Source organism: Argiope bruennichi, chromosome 2 (assembly GCF_947563725.1).
Source record: "Argiope bruennichi chromosome 2, qqArgBrue1.1, whole genome shotgun sequence".
Lineage (NCBI taxonomy): Eukaryota > Metazoa > Arthropoda > Arachnida > Araneae > Araneidae > Argiope > Argiope bruennichi.
In genome coordinates this window covers 36905582-36924077 of record NC_079152.1, presented here as the reverse complement: position 1 = coordinate 36924077, position 18496 = coordinate 36905582, and the positions used below count along the sequence as shown (strand labels likewise).

Genomic DNA, 18496 nt, shown 5'->3' with positions numbered 1-18496 from the left:
TGGCAAATTAACTCAGAGTACCAGATATTCAATTTTCATTTGTAATTTAAAAAAATGAAAACATGAGTGTTTATAGATAGGAGTAATTTACTAACATCAAACATGTAAACACAGGACAAATCTTAACCAGAATTTTGTGACAGCATACGGGTATGGGCAAAATTAAATGAAAATTTAATTCAATATAATAAAAGTTTTCAGAATTTCTCTAGAATTGAACATTTTATAAATAATACACATATTATCAACTAAATTCATTTCTTGTAACTAAGAAACTGTATATTTAAATTGAAATATTAAAAATTTATGAATCAATTTGATATTTTTCATCATTGAGTGGCAACATTGTAAGTAGGTTTTGATTTGTATTCGCGGCCTAGAGAATCAGGTTTAAATTAAGTAAGAGTCTTCGTTTCTAAATATGCTTTTTGATACATTTCGCTTATTAAAATAAGTAATTATTGTAAAGTGAATGTGCAAAAGAAATTATATTCATTCAGTAGCTGAAGAAAATGAGCTTGATGTGGCCAAAAATTGTCTTATTTGGTGATTCTCAAGTGCAGGTTTGTTTCGTTTCTGTTGTAGATAACTTTCATATTTCATCACTGCATTAAAAGTTTCATTAATAGAAAGTAGAATTTGTAGATGGCATATATTGGTAGTGTATAGAACGTGAGGAATATATGGAGGCTTGATTTCAGATTAAATCGTTCTTCCCAAATGAAGTTTTTAATATGACACTTCTTTACATTTGTAATGATTCACGTACTGTCATTTTTTATTATTATTATTATTATTGTGAGTTTGATTTGTGTTCAGATAATTTTATAAATTGTAATTTCTATTCTTTCTGTGTTTTTATATTAACAATAGACCCTGAATTCGATGTTCAGAATTGGAAAATGCTTTAATTTTTTACAATATTTCTAATAACTTTAGACTTTTATTTAAAAAGAGGTTCCAATCATTGACTTTGTATATATATCTGTATGTATATGTATATATAATATGTATGAACACTTTCTACATAGTGTCTACACTTTCAGATTTACATCTGTTTTTAATTATTCCGAAGAGGCTGAATGAATAGCCCTTGAATCTTGTTAAGGATAAGGTTTTTATAATGACGGTTCTTTCTTATGGGTGGTTAAGATACCAATTATAAAAAATGCTGAAGAAGAAAATGATTTGTCCTCACTATTGCATGGCAAGTTGATAATATAACAACATTTAACACTAGTTTTGTTTATTGTGTATGATGGAGGAGACTGGGATTAATTGACACCAATTTTGATTGTGATTTTTTTTTTTTTTTTTGGTAATGATTAAATAACTGATGTGCATTCCAACACTTCTTACTTCCTTGCCTTGTCTAAAATCGAATTAATAATAATTTGGTCAAAAAATAAGAGAACAATATCGAGTTGAAAAAGCTAAGTCCATTGGTATATGTTGATGGGTATGTTGGCACCATACACACGGCAAGTTTGTATTATATATTTGTACTTTTCTTAATTATGTTGTAGATACTTATCTAAAAGAAATTTTTTTAAAATGTTTTAATTAGGAACTTTTATTGAGCTAAAGTTTAATTAATCGAATTTCTAAAAATTACACTTTCTGTTTTGAATTTAAGAATATTTAATCAAGATACAATGAACTGAGATCAACTTCAAATTGAAAAAAAAATGTTTGTCTCTTTGTTGCCCCAATGTCCAGAAGCAATGGCAGAACCATTTTTAAATCCGTCCTTGAGACAACTATAGTTATTGGGGGAAATAAATGTATTTGTCATTTTAGGACTGCTCTTGAGGAAGCTCACTCTCCAATCTTGAGGGCTCTTTGGTTCAAAAATTTAACCACAAAAAGTTTTTTATCTTTAATTAACAGTTTCATTAATACAAAATTACTAACCTCTGGATCTTTTTCTAAATTAAAATAATCCATCCTCAATCAAATCATAGTTGATGTCAAAATTGTCTTCAAGATTGGGAGATATGCATTCTTCTTCACTCTCAGAATAAAAAATTTGCCTCCTGAATTTTTTTTTTTTTTTTTTTCTTCCCCCTCTGCATTTAATCATTTGCCATTTTCTTATTTTTTAACTTGCCTTCTTCATATTTTTATTGCTTACGACTTTTATCTTGGTTTTCATAGTTGTTTTTAATCTTGTTTTTTGCCTGAAGTGAATCTTTCACGAAAGTATCTGTCAAAATAGCAGTCTGCCTCTTCGTAGTTCTTCTAACAGTGTGTTGAATTAAAACTTCAGAATCTGGGGATAATAACACATGCAGCAGTTGAATGCCATTTCATTCATACTCTGCTGTGGAAGTTTTGTCGGGAATAGTAAGCATCAGATTAGAACAAATACAATCCAAAAAGAAGAATCAATGAGATACATTAGACGTGGTTTAAGGATGGTCCACTATGTAACTTGGAAGAAATTCCAAATAATGGAATATGTCTGGGTTCAGTGGACTTATTTCAGCAGCTGCAAAATCTGTCATTATATTGTTCTCGATGGTAGCCAATTGGAGAGCAATCACTATGGAATATGTCTGATCCATATTCCACATGTCTGCAAGACCGAAACTATATCTATCGTAAACTGCATTAAAAAATGCAGCAATGTTTGTTTTATTAAATGAAGAGCCCAACAGAGACTCATTGCTTCACACTTTCTAATGGATAAGGAAGAGTCCCTTTTTAAAAATAAGCGTAACCAATCCTCGCCTACTTATTGATTTGCTTTTCATGAATCAGACACTTTCCATTTTAATGAAAGAGCAAACTGGTAAGCAAATTTGCATACTTCTTTCGGACCGAGACCAAAATAAAACCTGATGCTCTTTTTTACATATTCTGCGAGATTTGCTCCTTCCTAACAGCTGAAAAATTTGCATGTTCTGATCTGATAGGAACTCCCAGCTTTTGAAGTTTTTTTGGCAGTAGTATTTTAGAGAAATCAAAGATATCCAATACTTTTAGTTTTCTTTGAATATGACAATTCTTTATGAAATATTTCTTTTATTGCTTCAAAAATGAATTCCCAGGAGTCGTCAAAGTTCGATTTGTCATCCTCTTTCTATTTCTAACCATAACTCTGAAAAAAATATTAGTCGTTGACATTATTCAAAACACAAGGTCAACCTCCCCACCTGATTTGGTGCTAACATGCCTTATCATAGCATATTTATTTTAATTCTCTTTTTTTTTTTTCTTTTTTTTTTCCAGAAATTTTAAATTAATTAAATGACATTCTCATGAATGCATCCACCACGCAATTGTTGTATTACAACACTTGTTGTTGTTAACAATAAAGTTAATATTGTATACTGTAGAAGAAAATCAAGTGAGTACCAAATAATTACTTTTCAAGCAAAAAATAACAATTTGATTTCTAGTGTCTGCAGGACTATATGAAATTGACTTAAAACTTCATACTTCCTGTTCCCCTTCTACTGCCTTTTAATGACGTTTAACTATGCAGTTAGCCAAGTCCGAACTTGCCCCTGATGCCAAATAGCCCTGGTCTTCTTTTCTTAAGTTTTTTTTTTTTTTTTGTCAGAAAAATATAAAAGGGCTTTTTTTTTTCTTTCAAAACTTACCTTTTTTATCCCATATAATTTGTTTATAACTTATAAAATTATTAGCCAAATAACATGAAACTTATAAATTATGTGGCACTTTTCCAATGAAAAATTATACTAAAAGTCAAGGTAAACATTTCGAATACATAAGGAAATTTGGAATATTAAATATATATATTTTTAATTGTATATGTCTGAAATTTTCATGTGTATATTTCTTCATGTATAATGCCAAAACCAAGTATATAAGACTGCTTTATAAAATTTCTAATTGAATACTGTCAGAAAGATAATGGCATTGTAGTAGTCCGAATTTCAGTAGCTCTCTAAGAAAAGCCGTTTGATGTAGGTTCTTCTGGAAATTGATGTATTTAAACTTGAATTTTTATATTAAATTGCACAATGTTTATCAGTATGCTAAATATTGCATCATAGTTAGAAATTAAGTGCATAACTTAAATTTTAGTAAATAAAGGCATCATAAATTATAAATTTTATTAGGTTATTAGCATTGCATAAACAACAGAACATTTTGTATATAATTTTGCAATTTGTTATATATTTAATTGTTAAAAGTATACTGATGCCTTATGTTTTATCAATTCTTCGGATACACTAATTTCTAAATGTGGCATTTTTTCTGCCATTGACATTTACTACTTGATAATAAAGGCTATCCAATAATTTTTAGATCTTTAACCCAAAAAAATTTATTAATAGAGTGTTTTTTTTTTTTTCAGATATTGTATGTAATTCTTGTAATAATCTGATAAATTTTTCACTAATTTGGTTATTATGAATTAGATCCAAACTCTGGCCCTTTCAATTCCTCAGTATCGAAGTTAACAATCCTGTTTTGGACAACTCGTGTGTTGTGGATGGGAGTAAGACCATATTGAATATACCAATTGATTGTATGAACTGTTATTTATATTTTGAGAATAAAGAAATGGAGTTTGGAGAAATCTATTCTTATATTTAACTATCTAAAGGTTCAACTTTAAAGAAAATCATTAGATTCTTGTAAAATACAACTGGATTTCAGCTCAATGCAATGCCACTATCATTCTGGATCTTAATGATATTATATCTTAATGCCATATATATATATATATATATATATCTGATTTTAAAATTATGGAGTGAAAATTTTGCTATGTTCCATGATTAAAAATTTGCTACAAAAACTCTTATTTTGTCTTATGTTCAAAATATCTTCTTAGAATTGAATATGTTTCTCTGATATATTATTAATATTCTATTAATTTTTTTTATAATATCTATAAAAATTTTGCATGTTATAAGTAATAAAGCATGTGCTAAAATTTTGGATTTAAAAAAAAAATATTTTTATATTTTAGCAAATATTTATACAGTTTTTACAAAAATGCATATAAGTATTATGTATAGCAAACTTGTAAATTTGTAACTAATTTTCACCAATTCTGTGAAATGGAGTGAACTGAAACAGTCCCTGTCTGTTATTGATAAGTAGTTATCATGAATTTGATTTTTTTTTATAAATATAAAAATGCCTTGATCAATTAAATACCTAGATATATAACAATATTTATTAATAACTAACTTAGTGTACTTTACTGAATCCATATTAAAAATAATTTGCAGTTAATGTCAATGTTCCTTAAGTATTGCATTTCTTTAATAATTTCCTGAAAACTATGATAAATATTAGAAGTTTCCTAAATTAACATTTTTACCTAATAACATTTAAACCTCTGTAGAACAACAATAAAATAAAAGTAAAGCTTGCAAAGCAAAGGGGGGTTGCAAACGAGAAAGATTGCTAATGAGTTTTACTGCTCGCATTTATATAGGAAACTTATTAACTTTTTTGCATGAGTGTAAAAAAAAATAATAATAATAAAAAAAAGGATGGAGATGTTGATCAATTTAAAACATTGAGAATGAAATCATCATAAATCTAAATTCAAAGAGTTTAAAGATTAAAGTCAAGATTCTGAACAGCTTAAACTAATGGACTTAAAGTATTCTCATTAGGGATTGCAATACCGGGATACCGAATACCGGTATTTTGAGCCCTTTTACAATTTCGTAATACCGGTATTCACAAGTTTAAATACCGGTTTTTCGGTATTTACTAGAAATTTTTTAAATTGTCTCCACTATATGTTCAGGGATCGCCAACATAGCAAAATAGTATACGTTTTTGTTTTTATGTCTCCCTAACTAGCAAAATTAATTAGCTAATTAATGGCTTAATTAATTGCTTAAATCTAAATTAGCGAAACATGGATTATACCTGAAAGAAAATATTGTATCCATAATGACTGATGGAGCAACAATTATGAAAAAATTTGGAAAGTGGATTGGTGCCAATCAGCAATTGTGCTATGCTTATGGAATTCAATTAGGAGTAATAGATGTATTATACCAAAAAAATAAAGAACAGAAGAAACCAAATATTGTGTTTATAGAAACTTCGGATTCCGACATTGAAGAGAGTGAGAGTGATATTAACAATGAAGATAATGACAATGTAATTGTGGAAGTTGATATTGCTAATGAGGATGAAATATTAACCCTTCAAGAATTGCTTCCTATAATTTATAAAGTTCGAAAAATTGTTAAGATATTTAAACTTTCCCCTACAAAAAATGCCATATTATAAAAATATATACTAACTGAAAATAAAACAGAATATATGTTAATAATAGATTCTAAGACCCTTGGAACAGTTTACTCCTGATGAGGGAACGGTTTTTGAAATTTAGAAATCCAATCCAAAAAGCAATAATCGACTTAAACCTGCAAATTAATTTTTCAGACAGTGAATTCGACTTAATATCCAGAACTATATCAACTCTACTTCCAATAAAACTGACTATTGAGGCATTATGTCGGAGAGATTTTAATTTATTAACAGCTAATGCAACAATAAATTTCATGTTGCAATCATGAAAGAACAGCACACATCACTATCTGAAGAATTATATATTACATTAAAAAATCGCACAGAAGAAAGGCATACTGAAATAAAAAATGTCTTATGGTATTTACATAATTATAATGATTTTAAAAATGAAAAAGAAGGAAAGAGAATAATCAATTCAAATCTGATTAAGTTTATAGTAAATTTTCTTACAATTTTTTACCCACAAATCTATCCACATTCAGAAGAATTCGGCTCGGTTATCGAAGATTATGATGACACTAATGTCGATAGTGAAAAGGAACTGTCTCTGGAACAAAAATTAGAATTAGCGATAAATAAATAAAAAAAAAATTCAAGGAACCAAAATACAATACAGAAATCAGCTATATCCAAAACCATCCGACGAGAAATCGATTTATTTGAAGATGAGGGATTTAGAGGTAAACACTTGGAAAAAGTATAATGCGTATTGCTAATAGTATCACCAACTAGCGTAGATGCCGAAAGAGTGTTTTCGACAGCTGGTAATTTTTACACGAAATTACTTTTCAGCTTTAATGACAGTACAATTGATGCATCATGTTTTTTAAGATCACATTTCAAAAATTTGTAATAGTACCACAGACTGAATAGTGATATTTACACTTTTTTGTGATTCTTTATATACTGTTATAATTTATAAGTTTCATATTATTTTTTGTGATATTTACACTCTCTTATAGAACTGGCAAATAAAACAAAGAAACACCTGTGTTTTCTTTCTTTTTCTAAAATTTCTAATACCGGTATCCCGGTATTAAGATCTAAAAAATACCGAATACCGGTATTGAAATTTTGGTCCGGTATTGCAATCCCTAATTCTCATTGATAGAAATCCAGTAATCAGGATATGTCCTATTAAAGTATTCTGCTAAAATATGCAGCACTTCATCGTGCTGAAACCAGATAATATGCTAAAAGAATCAAGAATAGAATCAAGTCTGCTTTTCCTAAATTATGGTTGCCTTGGTTCTTGATATCTCCGTGAACTTGTGCTCCTAACAAAGTACTTGATTTTTTTCAGGAGTTTATTAAGGATTTTATTATTTTTTAGGGAAAAAAGAGAGTTCTAGTTTGTGTTACTAAAGGTGAAATGAGAACATGTTTGGAAATATTAATATAAGATTTATAATATTTCAAGTAATTGTCATTACTGCAAATTAATTCTTCAATAGATTATTAAAGCAATACTATATGCCATTCTTTATATCTTCACAATGTTTTGAGATTTGCGATTTTATTCGTAATACTCTTCTAAAGAATTTTCAAACTTATCCTGAGAAATATTCCCAGATAACATGAGTACCAAAAAGTTCTCTTGGCCAATAAGATATTCTTACTTTGTTTTATCTAGTCTTGTTCTATACATTAAAGGTGTTTTATTTAAATATCTATTTTAATATGATTCGTCTAAAATTTCATGCAAGCATTCAACAGATCTTTACAAATGACGTAAATGGATTTAAACACTCATTTCTGGAATGGGGGTGGAAGTTGAAACTAGATGTCTGACTTCAGTTTTCATGAGCCATTCCGCAGCTGAAAATATTTTATGGTATTTTTGTTATTCCGTGGAGAAACAGATTTTGAAAAAGGTTTGGCTGTCTTCAGTAAATTGGAATTATTTTATTTATTAAATAATGAAATATAAAAATAATTTTCAATATTTGAAAATAATAATTTTGCTTTACAAAACAATTTTGTTTTCATAAAAGAAATTCTTGATTGAAAAAGAAATTCTTGCATTTTACTAGAAAACATTTACATTTTTAAAAATAATCATTTATGCTCTGATAGGAAAAAATACTTTATTTTTTACAATTGAGATATAAAAATTATTCACATTTGCAACAAAAATAATTATTCTGTAGAATATAAAACAACAGTATTAATAAATATGGGTAGATGTAACTTGTGTATGTCAACAATTCATTTAGACATACCAATGTAGAATATGCATGAAATAATGAACCTTTTTTTTATTTGGTGGAATTATTATTGCTTGATGTGGATGCACCTGTAACAATGGAGGACTACCTAAAATTTTCAGATGGTGGGAAATCACATAAAAGTCTTGTGAACCCTTTTAGAAAATGTAACTGCTTTTAAACAATCAATTCAAATGTAAAAGAAAGTAATGTTATATGTTGAGAAAGCTGAAAAGAGGAACTTTTCTGCATCAGAATGTAAATCATCTAAATTTATTAATATCCAATTCTATTTCTCAGACTGAGTTTTTTTCTTGTCACAGACCTAAATTATTCAACCATTTTTAACATTGTGCTATAGTGACTGTCCACTTTTATCATTGTCGTTGGGTATATATAAAGTTGCTCAATAGCTGTTTGGAATTTCTCATTGTCATGAAAAATCATGTTCTTGAAAACCTAAAAATATTTCTTAGTTTAATTTTTCAAATGAGGATTCGTATGTTGATACTATCAAAGTTAATGTGGACTGTTTAAAGACAATATGCTAAAAATATTTAATAATCAAGAAAGCATTTAAGACATTTGAAACGTTGATGTCAGGATTTTATATATATATATATATATATATATATATATTGTAGATATGTGAAGTCGACTCCCAACAATGTTGTTGCCGAAAGCATGTAGTATTTTTAATCTGAGTTGAATAGCCAAGCATTAATGAGATGCAAGGCATTCTTTCTAAGCGACTACAAGAAAAAAGGTTTGATTCTATTTTGATAGAAAATTTAATGATTTTTTGAATGATAGAATGTATTTTATTTAAATTAGAGGAGTATTCAAGAATCGAATTGATAACATATATTGCAAAATGTTTAGCCTATATTAATAAATGCAGTGGAGTAAAGAATTTCCGAGATCAAAAAAGAATTCAATTTATAGTAAAAACCAACTGCAAAAAGAAAGGGAACACATGATTTGAAAATAAAAGGAATGAAGATTGAAGAGATAATGTTTGCACTGCATAAATCTGCAAATAAATTCTTTGAAAAGGCAGTAAAAAATAGAGATTTTCAAAGCATAGTAACATCTAATAGTTTTAGTAGTTGAGGCTTTAACAAAGTAAAATAATATATTTTTATGGCACATAGTTTATAGATCATTCGTTTAAATGTAAATAAAAGCTTGTAGATTTTTATCTGTCCTTAGCATTCATTCTATAAGCTCGAGTTAAAAGTAAAGATTCATGTAGCATTAAAATTTTTACTGTATTTTATTTCAACATAAATGTGAAATTGTTTATGAAATAAACAACCTAGTAAACATAAATAGTTTGTATAAAATCAGCATTTAGTAGTAGTAGCATAGTGGCTAATGGTAAGGACACTTGCACTGTGATTTTGAAATTCACTTTCGGCTTATAAATTGCAAGTTGAGCATAACATGTCTCCTTATTATTTATTTAAACATCTTGAATTAGTAACCAAGAATAACTGTGTATTTGAATATTAATAATGGAAATATTTGATTTAAAGTCATCGTTTGTATTTTCGTGCCTAAAATATATAATACTGTAGCTATAAAAGTTTCTAAATCCTAGAAGATCCTTGAATTTTTTTTTTTTTTTTTTTTTTTTTTTTTTAATAAGAGGAAGGACATTTCAAAATATTCAAAAGTTATTCTTATTTGGTTATAGATAAGAACTAATTAGCATATTAGTGAAACTGCCAGCTCATTTATTATAAAATTCTGTTGGCTTGCATGGGTACATATACTCCTTAAATTTCCATGTGGCCATGCATGCATGTGTTACAAGTTCAGCATACTGTCTCATTCAGGAGAAGTTTCATTGATAAATAAAATATATGATGGAAAAGCCAGCTATGAGATACATTCTTGCAAATGCAAATATATGAATACAAATATGTGCATTTTGGATTTGGTACAAAGGTAGCATGTTCTTTTGTAATATATGCATAATGATGTGTATCATAATTTATCAGATTACTTGTTTGTAGATTCATTTAAATTTATTGGCTTCCTGTTTGATAGTTGTGCCTGTATTGCATTCCCTATTATTGTGGCTGCCACCTGGATAGCACCAGCCTCATATAGTCTTTGTTTATCTGTTTCTATCAATGGCACCAAAACTGTACAGCATATTTGCCAATTCTTATAGAATAATGCTTAATTGATTAAACTGTATGTATATTTTGCATTAAAACTTGCTTATTTAAAAATAATATTTATTGCAATATTGACCTTTTATATTTTTATAAGATAATTTGTTTTTATTCATCTGTTAGCGTGCATTTGACCCAGCTAATGGATCATGGGGTGCCTTGTTAGCAAATAGGTTTCAAAGGTAATTTTTTTTTTACCTGATGGTTGTTTTACATTTATTTTGTAAATATTTTATGGTAAATTGTTTTAAAAATATGAAGATATTTTGTTCATGTAGATTAATTTCTGGAATTAAATTTTGAAGATCCATTATGTCATATCTATTTAAATTGTGACGCATTTTCATTTAAATGTCTTATTTGGAATTGTATTTTTCATCATATTTAAAGGAAGTTTATGACAAAGCCATGTATCCTATCTTTATCGCATTCTTTGTAAGTTGTAATAGTTTTTTTTTTCTTTCTTATAAATTTAAAGTGTTAATTAAATTACTTTGGAAAATTACAATATATTAGTTTCATAATGTTAGTGTGCGTAGTAAAATGTGAGAACTGCACTGATTTTTTTTATTTTAAAAAAAAAGGATTTGTCTACGTGTTTGAATGGTGCACCTTCAATGATATTAATGAAATTGAAAAGGGTAATTGTCTGAAAAACTAATAATGTTGTGATAAATGTAATTTTTCAAATATAATATTTGGATTTTTTTACCACGTTTTAAATTTTTAAAAAAAAATTGGCTTTAATTTTTGTCTTATTAATATAAGACAACTGAATTGCAGAAAGGGTTAATTTGAATATTTGTAGCCTTTATTATATTGTATAAACAGTTTCTAGCTTCTTTTCGTTTTGATATTTTTATTAGTATATATGTGAGAACATTTTTATTGAATCGCCAAATTCTTTCTAATTTTGTTTAATTATAATGATTGCACATATCTATTACTTACAATGAACTATTTACAGAAAATTCTCTGCCTTTTAATAAATTGCTCTTCTGTTCTTATCGACCCTCTTATTGAAAATCCTGTTATAGTCAATCACAAGTGTGTTTATTGAATGATTTGTTTATTATTTGAGAAATTCTGAGCTTTTCAGAGTAGATAAAGAATATTTATATGGATATTAAATATATATTTTTTAAACAATGAATTGCTCAAAATTAATATTTAATACAAACTGGTTGGATAAAAATATGAATTCTGATTTTACTGAATGAGTTAGAGAATGCATACTGCTCTCTTTGTAAAAGGATAATAAGTTTGTGTAATATGTAAAAACAGGCACTTAGTAGTCATACAAAATTGCTTGCAAGTTCAAAAAAAGTCATCATTAATATTGGACTAAAAGAAGTACAGGAGATGACATGTCAATTCCGAAAGTGTAAATAAGCTGAAATAGTGAAAATAAGCCGACTTTGAACTTTTGAAAGTCTAAGAACAATAATTTACTGCTGAATTTTTATGGACATTAAAGCTTATTGCTTCACCTTTGTCATTTAATGCAATCAATGATATATCGGAAATATTTTCACATATGTTCATTGATTGTGAAATAGCTAAACAATTTACATTAGGCCATACAAAAATGTCATCTGCTATTTGTTATGGATTTGCTCTATTTTTTTTCAACAATATCTTAAGAAATTTTTAAGGAATAACAAATTTGTAATATTCTTTGATGAAGCAGCTTATTTTTGAGCTCAAATCTCCCCAAAAGTCTAAGACTGCTAAAAAATACTGATATTTTATAGTGATTACAGATTACTAGAGGAGCTATTGAAACTGAAAAGAAAAAAAGAGGCTTTTTAACAGAGTGTTTAATATTTATGAAAAAGACTATAAAAAAAAATTAGTATGCATGAAAAATTTAATTTTATTGATTTAAAAGCTGCACATTGTTTAAATCAACATCTATTAAAAAACCAATGCATTATGTGAAAAAAGCAGATGTTGATTTGCTTCTACGTCTTTGTTCCAAAGCACAAATTTCCACAACATATTCAGAATGTATAAAGACCCAACATGAAATCTTTCTGGGGGGAAAAAATAAATAAATAAAACTGAAAAGTTAACACAAAAAAGCAGCTTGATTCATTTAATGAAAAAAAAAAAAAAAAATCTTAGATTATTTCTATTCTATTGATACCCAAAGAATTTCTTGATTTTGGAAAAGCTGTAAAAATAATTTTTGTATTGTCACATGGCAATGTGGCTGTGAAAAGGAGATTTAGTATCAACAAGGATATACTTGTTGAAAATCTGAAATATTCTTTAATTGTTTCGAAAATTGTATACGATATCATAAACTTTTATTTTGATGTTTTAAATGTACTGATTTTAAAAGTTTTGCTTCGGTATGCTAAATGAACATGTGCGATGTATTATGAAGCTTAAGAAGAGCAAACAAAAGTTCAGGGGAAAGTATAGGAGCTCAAGAAACGCAAAGCATCATCGCAAAAGAGGGGGGGGGCAACGAAACTGATGGCTGAAAAAAACTGCAGAAATTGCTGCCCAAATATATAAATTGCCAAGCCAAAAATAAATTTTAAAAAAATCTTGCTCCTTTTTTTGTTATTAAGTAACCATTAAATGATTTGTATTTTATTTACCTCAATTCCAAATTTTGCATGACTTCCAATTAAAGAGTAACTGAAGTGATTAGTAACCCCCTTAATATATAAATCTTATCTTGCTAAATTCTTGGCAATAAATTTAAAAAAAAATTTTTTTATGTTTATAAATATAAACTTTCTTTTAATATGCTATTATTTCCAGTAATGTTAAATTATTGCTGCCTTTCCTTCTTTTTTCACTCATTAAAAATGGGGTATTGTTTGTTATTCCATTATAATTAATACATGCGCTGTTTGCGCATTTCCTCTTATATTGCATAAATGCACAGAGAAAACAATGATTTTTTTTTTTCCAGATTTGAGTGGCAAACCTGTTTTACTGCCCTATTTTGCAGAATGTCTCAGCTGTGACTTGAGAAAATATTTTTTAAAAGCAGCTTAGAAATGAACTTTTTGCTAAGTCATGAAAATGAAGAATAAAACTGTGAATTAAAGAAATGCCTTTCTTGTATATTTAAAAAAACAGGTCATATATTCTTAATGTTATTCATTCATTTCTTTCCTACAGAGTTGCAGATGTTATAACCAGAGGATTTTCTGGCTACACTTCTAGATCTGGTTGCATTATTCTTCCTCATATCTTCTTTCCAGAAAACATATCAGATGTGGGGGCATTTGTGATATTTTTAGGTACTAATGATTCATCTGGCAAATTTGATGCACCACAGTACCATGTGCCGGTTGAAGAATATTCTGAAAATTTAGAAAAAATGATAAAATATCTTCAGGTAAATTTAAATTTTATAGATTTTTATTTGTAAAGAAAGATTGATTTGAACTTGGTGAATATGGATCATCAGTCATTTTCAATGTCCTATGTTGCAGACCTCAAATTTAATAAGGATAATTAGTTTACAAATCATGTTAATCTGCTTTTCTATGACAAAATTGTCTATAAATGCACATTACTATATTCTTTGTTGCTGATATCTTCAAATTTTTTTAACTGTAGTTAGGCATTCATTTACACATCACTATTATGCTTTTTTAAAATCATATATTGAATCTTGATAAATGGTTATTGAAACAAATTAATTATCAATATGTTTAAAGAAAAGTTGGGACACAAGACAATCAGTATTGGAAATAAAAAGAATTATTTCATTTTTTAAAATCTTCAAATTACAATTTTTATGACTTATTAAATCTGATGTAATATGATATGGCTCATAACTTTCTGAACATTTGATTTTTAAAAAATTGGACCCAAAAATTTGTCTTAATTTTTGGAGTTAATCTATTTGAAAACAAAAATATTTTTATTGTAATTATTTTATGGTTTTCATTCTGCAATTTTCTGATTTTTGATGCATTGTAGAATATTTTAAAGGCATGAAATTTAATTACTTGCTATAACGATTTTTTTTTTTAAATTTCCGGAATGATTTTTAAGGATATCTGGATGACAAGATGCATTTTACCTTTAGTGTTAATATTACATTCAGTTCTTATTAGTCATGCTTAAAGTACAAATTTAAAATTATATAATTTTGATAGCATCTTATTAGTTTGATAATTGAAAATTATTATGTGAAATAAAATGAACTATTACCTAAATATTGAGAATATATGAATTTGGACTTGGAAACTTGTCATCATCTTTGCATATTGATTAATTAATTTTCCTTTTTTTTTTTCTTCTTTTTTTCCCCCTTAGTTTTAACAGGAAGCTGATTAAAATTATTTTGGTTATCTTGAAAGTATAATGCTTCTTTTTTCACGTAAAAAATTAATGTGTTCGAATTGATTACCAATGATGGCATCTGCTCAATAGCAAAAAATTGCTGTGAAAATTTTCAGTAATTTCTAAATTTTGTGTTGGTATTAATTTTTGCAAGTGTTTTTTTTTTTTTTTTTTTTTTTTTTTTTTTTTTAATGCTATCTATATTTATTTAGTTGAAGCTAGTTTGGAAATACCTTTTGTAATGCCTAACACAATTTCAATTTAAAATTAGTGAGCTATAGATTCATTTTCACCAGAAGTCTGTTAAGTAACAAGCTTGGAATATATTAAATTTATTAGAATCATTGTTTTGTTTTTTTTGCACTTAATCACAGTATAAAATTATGCGGTTTATTATGAAATAATTCGTATTATGTAGGATATTATTATCCATATGATATTTATGTACAGGTTGATTATTAAAATAAAACAGCTTTGAAATGTTGCATGTGCAAAACAAAAAGTATAAATAAACAAACTCGATTAAACATTTGCTTTGAAAAAAGCACTGTAATTTTAAATTCATGTCTAATATGAAGACCACTAGAAACCCAAAAAATAACTTCTCAATGTCCAAATTCATCCTACATACTTTGGAAGATTTATGTCATTATGTCACAATTTAAATGCTTATTGTGTTTCAATTTTGAAAATGCCAGCTAAACCAGCATTGATTGAAAAGCAATTTCCTATGGATTCTATATTAAATTTAAGGGTGTTCTCACTCCAATTTATTATATACTTCCACAATATAGTATAGTCAACTACATAGTAGAAAATTCAGTTTACAATTTGACAGTAGCCCTTCTCATGAATGGATTTATTTCAAAATGTGGTACAAATCTACTATTTTGACATGAAGGCTACATGTAAGATTTTGTTGAGCTAGATTTTTGCATTTTTCAGACTTTACTCCAAAATTGGAAATAAGAGGGGGGGGGGACCCTTGAAAGTTTAAGTTATGAAGATCAAAGTCTAATGGGCAAATTTTAACTCTTCAAATACAAAAATATTTTTAAAAAAATTAAAAAATATATATTTTTTAAAGATTATTAATGTGAAATATGGTCATCATTTAGAGTTAATAAAAATTTGTTGCAAGAATGTATAAAGCATCCATGGATAGATAAGTGTTTAGTATCATCTCTCTTTGAGCAAAACTGATTTCAGGGAATTCTAGCAATGATTGGTACAACTATGCTTTAAATTGTTTGATTGTAGAATCTTTCCAAGTTATATATTCTATTCTTACTAATTCTTTTATAATTATTCTGAAACTTTTCTTCATGCAATTTTATTTAATATTCATTTTTTTTAACTAATGCAGTTTGTAGCAAATCATAACTGAATATACCAAAATAAAACACTTTTATTTAGTTAATAGGTTTGAAAAAAGATAAGATCATTCTTATAACACCAGGGCCATATCATGCAGAAAAATTTCTGAACTGGTGCCATGAAACAGGTAACATGCTAATTCTCATAGCTTTGATCATAATATTTTTTGATATTTCAAAAGCATTATTCTGTATTCAAAATAATTTATTTTAATAATTAACCAATCTTATAATTTTATTTCTTGAATCGCAGAAAAATATCAATGACTGAAACCTATATATTGTTACGGGAATTCTGCTAAAACTGACGGGTTTGCTGTAGTGGGACGTAGACTAGCAGTGCACAGACAACCAACAAACAGTAGTAAATTACCACCATAACAGCAAAGCGGTCAGGCAGAACCCAGCAGGATTAGAGAATTCAAGTAGCTATTCAATACAGTCTCACCAAATGCCTGCTATTCTCCACTATCTCCTTGCTTTAGTTGAACTCAACTGCCGATTCACTACTACACAATTGCCTACTCACCACATGATGCTGCTTCAATACTAGCGTCCAAGACTCTGCGCATTGCTTAATTTCTCAAACCATTAATCACTTGTGCTTTGCTGTTCTGGGCTAATTAATTTGTTGCCGATTCAACTCTGACTAACTATATAATTGACTTTGGCTTGGACTTTCGCTTTTTATAGTTTCTGGAGCATGGTACAGGAGTTTTTCAAACGAACAACTAGTCCTATCACCAAAATTTTTGAAGATTCTAGTATCGCCCATTTTGTTGCCAATCGTGGGGGTCATTGATCCGGCAAAAATTCTTTAAAATTATATTTATAGAAAATTTTGTTAGCAAATTACTTGAAATATTTTAACATGTATTATGGAAAGCAAAATAATAAATTTCTTGCATCTTTTTATAAATATAACCATAGGAAAGGAAAAATAGAGAACTATTTTCCGATTAGAGCTTAGAGCAAAATTTAATAAATAGAAAGAGACAGATTTTTACTGAACATTACGCTAGGTAATCTGGTTTTATAACACTTGTAATTACAGGAAGAAATTTTCCAATAAAAGATGAAAAGTTGGTGCCCAAATATGTTGAAGCATGCATCAATGTTGCTAAGAAATATAACCTGGATTCAGTCAATATATTTGAAGAAATGAAGAAAGACGAGGTAATTGAGTTTGCTTTTTAAAACAATATTATAAAATGGTGTTCATATAATCATATGCCTGTATTCCTTAAATATTTTTCCTTTGTTGGAGGGGAAAATCTGTGTATAATTTTCTTTTCTACTCCATAGTGTAAAAAATACTAATTAATATGAAAAGCAGAATTTTTTACATAGAGCTATATAAAATAGTTATATGGAATGATAATTAATAATAAACTAAGAAATTTAATTTATATATACAAAAATTTAGTGAAATTTTCCAGGTTTAAAAGTTGTAATACTATTTAAAATCATGCATTGGAACTTTTATTTGAGAAGCTTAGTTCAATTAGGAGAATGGTACAAATTTGCTTGTCTAGTAGTTTGTATAGTTCACGAAATATTTATTATCATTTATCTTGTGCTCTCACTATTTTTATTTCATTGTTTATTTATTTTATAAATAATGCCACTTCTCATTTTTTTATAAGAAAAGAATTATGATTAATGTTGTTTGACATGTTTCTTTTCTTTTTTAAACAGTTAAAATTAAATAAAAATATTAAAATGAAATATTTTTTGTAACAAAAGAAATAGAGAAGGTATATATTTGCCATATAATGTATCAGTTATATTTTTATATCAGATTGATGGAAATTAAATTTTGGAACAATAATGCCTGAAGATAAGATCAATCAGATAAATGATGTTCAACTGCAAAAAGTTATTTTAATAAATAAAAGTAATGGTTGAAAAATATTACATGCACTTTTGATGTAGGTTGAAATAGTATTTCTAAGGTAAATCAAAGACATTTTCTCATATCAAAAAGGTCCTATTATTTCAAAGATTATGAACAATTTTTAGTTTAACAAATAATACTTTTATATTTAAAATGAGAAAGTTTTATCCTCAAGATAAAAACATAGCTAGCTGTACTGGAAACTGTAACATATGTTGAACTTTGAATAACATTTTTTTTTCTGTA

General features: G+C 27.4%; 1 protein-coding gene across 1 annotated transcript in view; it reads left to right on the top strand.

The window, feature by feature from the left end:
• The first annotated feature begins 362 nt into the window (after window positions 1–362).
• The window catches only part of LOC129956909 (isoamyl acetate-hydrolyzing esterase 1 homolog), a 19047-nt gene continuing 913 nt past the window's right edge, over window positions 363–18496 (top strand). Inside the window, exons 1-5 of the mRNA XM_056068930.1 lie at window positions 363–563; window positions 10781–10839; window positions 13802–14021; window positions 16394–16481; window positions 17408–17529. Of these exons, the coding sequence (XP_055924905.1) occupies window positions 513–563; window positions 10781–10839; window positions 13802–14021; window positions 16394–16481; window positions 17408–17529 (540 nt within the window). The 5' untranslated portion in view covers window positions 363–512. The remainder of the gene's footprint in view (window positions 564–10780; window positions 10840–13801; window positions 14022–16393; window positions 16482–17407; window positions 17530–18496) is intronic.